General features: G+C 40.5%; 1 protein-coding gene across 1 annotated transcript; it reads left to right on the top strand.

Moving 5' to 3' along the window:
* The first annotated feature begins 6,774 nt into the window (after nt 1-6,774).
* Nucleotides 6,775-7,731, top strand: LOC123241219 (olfactory receptor 2AT4-like). Its single transcript, XM_044668921.1, has one exon. The coding sequence runs from the start codon at nt 6,775-6,777 to the stop codon at nt 7,729-7,731; it is 957 nt and encodes a 318-aa protein (XP_044524856.1).
* Nucleotides 7,732-8,180: the final 449 nt, after the last annotated feature.

Here is an 8,180-nt window from a genome sequence, read left to right as displayed (position 1 = left end):
TCTTCTCACTTCAAATTGATCACAAACATACTGTACTACAAGCCTCATAACAAGGTAATAATTCATAATTTGGAAACAAGGTGCTGACTCTTGCAGATATATTATTGCCTATGGCACTGCTCCAGGTATAAGAAACAGGTTGCTAACCATGGTGCTGATTTAGCTTAGTTCCTGGTTTGTTTATTATTGTTTATAGATCTTAGGTTCTGGAGCTTGAAGGGACCTTAGAGGTCATCTAGTCCAATCCCTTCATTTTCTGGATGAGGAAACCAAAGCCAAAATAAATTAAGTAATTTGCTCAAGGTCACATAAGTAGCAAGTAGCAGAGCCATGACTTGAAACCACATCCTCAGATTCACAATCAAATACTGACTAAGCTGCCTCCCATAAACTAATCCCTCTCATATTAGAATTGTTTCTATTGAGGTCTTCAAAGATCAACCAGAAATTCTGTCCCCCAGGCTATCCATTGGTTCAGTCTTCAATTAAAGCATACCTAGAGATATGAGTTTTGTATGTTCTACCCTGATCTAACATATCTTCTTCAGTCCCTGCATACTGGGGTACTTTCATAAATAATTAGTTGACAAGCATTTATTTAATATGGTCAAAGCAATGTGTAAAACATCCTTTTATGATGTGTCATTGGTCCATATATGTAATTAGGGATCAGATGTATTTGCATGTGGGATAATTGAGTCTTTCAAGGTCAATGACCTAGGATGAAGTTTAGAGCACAGGCAAGTGAGCTCCTGTGCTTCTATCTGAGAAATGATATTATGAGGTCCCATTCTCATTCACAAATTGAATGGGTAGGTGAAATAAAATCAATATAAAAAGGATGGAAGCTGTCACCTGTAATCTCACGTGATTGGAATGCATTCCTTCATTAATTCCACCTCATAGAGTCCCTCTCTTCCTCTAGTACAGCTCAAGTACCATCTTCTACATGAAACCTTTACTATATTCCCTCAACTGCTGATGTCCCCTTTCTCAGAATCATGTTTTAAATTCATCAAAGGAAACCAAACCTATGAAAATATAGTTACCAAACTGTTTTTAAAAGTTCACAGACCCTAGGTTAAAGAATCTCCACCCTAAATACCTCGTTATATAGAGAAGGAAACTGAGGCCCAGAGAGAAAAAGCAAATTGCTAAAGTCAAACAGAAAGTAACAGCAAGGGGACTTGATCCCAACTTATTTGACTCCAGATATATGGTTCCTTCCCCTCCACCACAAAGTCATGGATATATGAAAATGTTTAATAACCAGAAAGTACTATACAAAAAGTTATTGCTATGGGGGCTGGAGCCAGAACACAATGCCCCCACATCCTGGTTAATCTCAAATAAGCAAACCCCAAAGGCTCTTTTCTCCTCTGGTGCCAGACAGTTGTTATTGTCTGTCTGGCAGGCAGCATCCCCAGGGCAAGAGGGAAAAGGAACCTCAGGGGCAGAGGTGCTAGTGCTGATCTCCAATAGCCTGGGGGAGGTATCAGTTCCTCTAGGGAAGAGAAAAGGTGGAGGAGGTGAGGAGAAGAAAAGAGCATAGTCTTGGATTTAAAGGAGCCAGGAGTGGGTCACAGTTGCTCTTCCCTAACCCTGTGGCTGGCCAGGTGAGGAAGAGAAGCACTAGATTCAGGGTTTCCAAATATGGGCAGGTAAGCAGGGGCATAAAACTGAGGATCTCAGATTCCTGATGTCTCAGGACTTTCCAGGGGTGTGCCAAGAGGCAAAGCTGGAGACAGAAGGGAGCCAGGGTTGGAGCTTTCTCTGTTTCTCCATCTCTGAGCTCTAAAAGGTGAAATTCCAACCCTGTACATCAACAGAGCAATATAGAAACCAAAACAAAGTTGATGTAATCTTTGCTTTCACTGAAAGAGAAGCACAGCGCTCAGGACCAGAGCAATGATAAGACCTGGAGTCCTCAGCCTTGGTGGGACCACATCTAGAATATTTGTTTGGTTATAGGGCAACACAGTAACAAAGATGTTGACAAACCAGAAATCATCTGGAGAAAGGAGACAAGGTTGGTGAGTAGCCTCTATACCATGGCATTCACTGATCAATTGAAAGGAATTAGGGATATTTAGCCCAGAGAAGAGAAGACTTTGGGGGAGCATGAGAACTATCTTCAAGTATTTATTTTACTCCTGAGTGCAGAACTTAAAATGACGTAGGAAAGCTGGTGGAAAGGAATATTTAATCACAACTTAAGGAAAACATCAAAATAATTCGAGTTGTCCTCTAGTGGAACAGGCTGCCTCCAAGAAGTAATGGGTGTCCCACCCATCTTCAAGCAAAATTTGGATGGTCATTTGTTGGGGACTGCAGTGGAAGGAATTCTTGTTCAGATATGGGTTAACCTAGATGTCCTCTTAGATCTCCTTTCAAATCAGAGATCTTGTGTAATTCTGTGTCTCAGAAGTTTGACCACTGGATGGTGTGGTTATTGACCACAATAACTCAGGAAGATCATTTACTAAGGTGCTGAGAGAATCATGAGTTGTATTAATAAAGAGAGTACCCACATTCATAAAACCATGGAACCTTGAAATTCTCTTTGGCAATTAATCATACCTTCTACATTCTTTCCTATGCCATTCTTTTGCTCAGGAATCTTTTCTTTATACAAAGTAAAAAGGTGCTCCAAGCCTCAATTCACAATGAAATTAAGCACAAAAGACAAAAAGAAGTGAATGATATAGAACAAAATTTAGAGCTAGGGGGCAATGATGGAAAACAACTAGTCTAGCCCCCTTATTTTTCAAAGGAGGAAACTGAGGTTCAAGACTTAAATGATTTGGCAATGACCAAGCATATTAAGAAGTCAGATTTGAACCTATGTGCTCTGGCTTCCCATCCAGTTCATTTCCCAATTTATCATTCTCTTTAGCAACATACATAGTGCCATACCATTGGTTTAGGATATAGCATCCTACTAAGAGATTGTCCACACTGTGTGCATTCTAGAAGCATGATGTGGTGGAAAAGGGCAAAAATTTGGAATTAAAAGATCTGAGTGGAAGTCTCAGTTCCCAATTTAACCCCAATTACTAGTCCTTACTGCTCTTTTGTCTTGGAATCAATACACATTCCTATTCTAAGAAGGTGGATAAGAACTTTTTGAAAAAGAGTTGTACAGAGCTCTCAGAGGTGATATGCCCAGGATCACATAGCTAATGTGTCTTAGAGACCCAACTCTTGGGATTGTGGCCACTTGCATTTGCATCTCTGATTCATGACTTCCTCGCTTGTAAAATGGCATTAAATATTTTGTCCAATTTAACGAACATTTATTAAGCTATTCCCAGACCTACCCAGGCTTCAATCTAGTCATCTTGCCATCTGTCTTGTCCATTGCTTCTTCCTCCTAATCCTACTTTCTGTCTTTTACCTTAGGAATAGCACTCAAATTAATGATACCACTGCTTTTGGGAAAAACAAAAAAAAATGGCAATCAACTATCCTATTGCTCTACTCACCAACTTGGCAACTTGTCTTCCAGAATAAAATTCTCTTCCTTGGTCACCACTCACCTATTTGTATTGGCCCTTTCCAAGGAACATAGTAATTGATGTTTCATTCATTTGAGTGTTTACTCTACTAGACAATGTGCTAGGTTCTAGGGATAAAAGAAAAAAATGAAAATCATCCTTAATTTCAAGAGATTTACATTGTATTCAGGGGGGGTATTTAGTCACTATTCATGGCTGGTCCTGTGATTTCACTGGGATTGGGAATATGCTAATAAGTATGTGAGAGCTTTTCATATCTCTGGCAACAAAAAGTCATAAAAATTGGTACAGAAAGGGGCAGTTAGGTGGCTCAGTGGATTGAGAGCTAAATGGGAAGTCCTGGATTCAAATCCGATCTTAGATACATCCTAGCTGTGTGACCCTGGGCAAGTCACTTAACCCCAATTGCCTAGCCCTTACTGCTCTTCTGCCTTGGAATCAATACATACTCCTCTTCTAAGACAGAAGATAAGGGCTTAAAAAGTTTCACAAAGCAATGAGAGGTAACTTGCCCAGTGTCACATAGATAATATGGGTCAGAGATGGGGAAGGAAAGGGAAACTCATTGATATTGTAACTACTATATTAGTGACACGCTAAGCACTTTTTACAAATATTATCTCATTTGATCCTTGTGACAACTTGGGACTTGGATGCTATAATTATCCCCATTTCATAGATGAAGAAATTGAGGCAAACAATGGTTAAGTGAGTTGTCCAGGGTCACATGACTAGTATCTCAGGCCAAATTGACATTCAAATGATGAAATTTTAATCCAGGTCTTCCTGGCTCTGAAGTTCAAATAGTTCAAATCCAGCCTCAAATACTAGCTGTGTGAATCTGGATAATATGTCCTAACCCTGTTTGCCTCAGTTTCCTCATCTGCAAAATGAGCTAGAGTAGAAAATGGTGAACCACTCTAGTATTTTTTGCCAAGAAAACCCCAAAGAGAATTGCAAAGAGTTGAACATGACTAAACAACAAAGGAATTCTTAAGAGGTAAAGAGGCCAGGAAAGAGTGTATTCCAGGCAGAGAGGACCAATAGTGCAAAGGTACAGAGGGAAGATATGGGATGTCCAGTAAGGGGAACTGCTAATAGGGCTGTTTCATGGGGATATAGACTATAGGAAAAGGAGTAATATGAAACAATAATTTAATCCTTGGACAGCTCACACCCCAAATGGACTTTAGAAGTCTTAAAACTATTAGGAACTCTTGTAATTAATTTCTAAAAATGAAAAAGCTTTTTATGTTTACTATGTTTCTAGAAATATAATAAGTGTGTTGAGGGGGAATAAAGATGAGGAAGAATACAAATATAAACGCAAATATAGTCTGTTCCCTTGAGGAATTTATATCCTAATGGGGAAAACAATATATATATAAGGAAGTGGTGATTACAATGATCCAGAAGGAAAGACAGTGAGTGGAGCTATAGACCAGAAACAAACGGTAGGTCTAAACAACCAAAGACAAGATTGATGCCAAGTCTCCAAGAAAGCCCTACAAAGGCCCAAAACACAGGTCTAGGTACCTGTATTCATGTCAATGTGGTCCACAGTAGCAAGGAAAAAGACTCCTAGGGCTGAGACAAAAACAATAGTTTAAGACCATAAAAGTTTATAATAGAGAGGGAGGAACAAATATTTATTAAGTGCCTACTATGTGCCAGGCTCTGTACTAAGTGTTTTACAAATGCTATTTCATTTGATCTTCACAACAGCCCTGAGATATAGGTGCTGTTATCATCCCCATTTTATAGCTGAGGAAACCGAGGCAGACAGAAGTAAAGTGACTTGTTCTGATGCTGAATTTGAACTGAGTTCTTTCTAACTCATGGTTCAGGTCACCTCCCTTTGACAGCTCAAAGGGAGACTCTTAGCTTGGTCAAACAGCCCACAATAATTAGTGAGATTGGGGCAGAGATTTCAAACCTGGATTCAAATCTGGCTTCATATACTTCCTAGCTGTGTGATCCTGAACAAGTTACTTAACCCTTATTGCCTAGCCCTTACCACTCTTTTACCTTGGAACCAATACACTGTATTGATTCTAAGATGGAAAGGAAGAGTTTTTTAAAAATAAAAATAATTAGTGGGATTCAATCAATATGTAATACCTGAAGGGTTTTAAGCCAGGGTCAACTGCCACCCCACTCCCTTTGTCCCCAGGCCAATGATTCCAATGGATGACCAATGAAGGAGCTTAATTACATACCAGCCTTTTATAACTGAGGCTATTCTAGCACTTTTACAACCTATATTCTTCATAATAATCCAGAAGAAGGGAAGGTATTTTCTCCATTTTCCCCAGTGTGAAAATGGAGACAGCTAGAGGTCATAGATCACAGATGTTTAGAGCTGGGATATTATCTAGTTCTACCCCATTGTACAAATGAGGAAACTGAGGTCCAGAGGGGTTGTGACTTGACCAAAATAGAACAGGTAAAAAGTGACAAGATCAAGACTCACACCCTAATTCTTTGACCCCCAATCTAGCATTCATTTCAGTAAAACCTACTGCCTTTTCTAGGTGACTTGATTTCCCTGGGATCACAGATCTGGTAAGTCTAATCCACCCCAATAAATATTTATTAAGTGCCTACTATGTGTCATGCATTGTGCTAAGTTCTAGGGTTACAATTAATAAAATATAGTCCCTACAATCAATTATGATCTAATGAGAGAAGACAACACACAAAAGGAGGCAGGAAAATAAGGTGGGGCTTAGGGCAGAGAGACACCAGAAAGCATCATATTCTATAGAGTTGAAATCAGGCAGAGAAGCAGATGCCTAGTGGAGTGACCTGAGTCCAGCTTCTGCCCTCTATAAAGGAAGTCTCTGGAAGGGGTTTGGTACTCTATTCTTCAGCCATTCAAACAGAGGAGTCTGAGGGAAACAGTGTCAAGCAAGACTTGAGTTAGCAGCAAATGGTTGTGAGATTAAAAGTGATGAGCTTATCCTAGGAAAGGCATCTTGTTTTTTGAAATCGAAAACCAGGCAAATCAGCAGATGCAAAATGGCAAATCATAGAACTTAGATTTGAACGCTGGTCTCATCAGACTAAGAAAATCTTTTTTCTTTTGAATGTACCATGCCCCCTTCCAATGGCTGCATTAGGCATGGTGGGAAATAGAGATTTGTCCACAGAAAAATAGTCTATAGGCATCTTTGTAAGGACTAACATTTTTTGATGGTTCCCATTTCCAGATATTCTCATCATTAATTCCCATAAGGCCAAGTTCTGTTTCATCATGGATGCATGGACCTGTAACAACTCAGATGGCTCCCCCATCTCCTTTTATCTGATGGGCATCCCCTCCCTCTCAAAGTCTCTCTTTCTCCCTGTCTTCTTCATCTTCCTTATCCTCTATCTCCTTGTCATCACTGGCAACTTCCTGATCCTGGTGGCTGTGATGAGTGACTCCAACCTTCACAAACCCATGTACTTCTTCCTGACCAACCTCTCAGTCTTGGACATCCTCTTTACTACAACCACCATCCCCAAGATGCTCTCCCTCTATTTGTTAGGTGACAGAATCCTCTCCTTTCCAGCTTGCTTTCTGCAAATGTACTTCTTCCATAGCTTTTCTTGCTCTGAAGCCTTTATGCTAGTGGTCATGGCCTATGACCGCTATGAAGCTATCTGTCACCCATTGCACTATACAGTCCGCATGACCCCACAGGTCAATGCCAAGCTGGCAGCAAGTGCCTGGTTAGTTGCACTCCTGTTTCCCATCCCAGCTGTGGTCCAGTCATCCCAGATGGCTTTTGGTACTCTGGTCCATATCTTGCACTGTTTCTGTGACCATCTGGCAGTGGTTCAGGCCTCTTGTTCAGACCCCACCTTTCAGACATTCCTGGGTTTCTGCTGTGCCATAGCTGTCTCCTTCACCCCCCTGCTACTGGTGGTCCTATCCTATGCTCGAATTCTTATCTCCATTATGAAGATCAGCTCAAAGGAGGGTCGGGCGAAGGCCTTCTCCACATGCACATCTCATCTTCTTGTTGTTGGTACCTACTATACATCTATGATTGTGTCATATGTGGTCTACAGGGCTGACCTTCCTGTAGACTTCCACATAATGGGGAATGTGGTATATGCCATCCTCACACCTGTAGTGAACCCCCTCATCTATACCCTGAGGAACAAGGATGTCAAAGCAGCCATCACCAAATTCATGAGCCTTTGGAGCAGAGGTTACCCTTGATGTCCTTGATGGTGATGATAATAATAGCTAACATTTATATAGTGCTTATATGTGTCAAGCATCATGATAAGTGTTTTACAATTGTTGTCTCATTTGTTCCTCACAATAGCCCTCCAAGGAAGGTACAATTACTGTCTTCATTTTACTGAGGAAGAAACTGAAGCACAGAGGTTAAGTGACTTGTCCAGGGTCACATGGCTAGTAAGTGCCTGAAGCTAGATTTGAACTTGTCTTCCTTATTCCAATTCCACAACATGCTTGCATTCCACTCATGTCTTGCCCTCTACCCATATTTATCTCCAAAGCTACCAAAATAGAAAAATGGAAAAGATCTGTAGGACAAACAATTGTCAGGTCTCCCTCTAAATATCACCAATTAGTTGAAAAGTTAGGGGGCTTATTCCACTTATTATGTCTTTACATTTCTTGGACTCAGCTAAAAGAGACTT

The sequence above is a fragment of the Gracilinanus agilis genome, chromosome 3, assembly GCF_016433145.1.
Source record: "Gracilinanus agilis isolate LMUSP501 chromosome 3, AgileGrace, whole genome shotgun sequence".
Lineage (NCBI taxonomy): Eukaryota > Metazoa > Chordata > Mammalia > Didelphimorphia > Didelphidae > Gracilinanus > Gracilinanus agilis.
This window is presented reverse-complemented; position numbering and strand designations above follow the sequence as displayed.

Coding starts and splice junctions, on each gene's coding strand:
- LOC123241219 (XM_044668921.1), top strand. CDS start 6,775: ATGGATGCATGGACCTGTAACAACTCAGATGGCTCCCCCATCTCCTTT.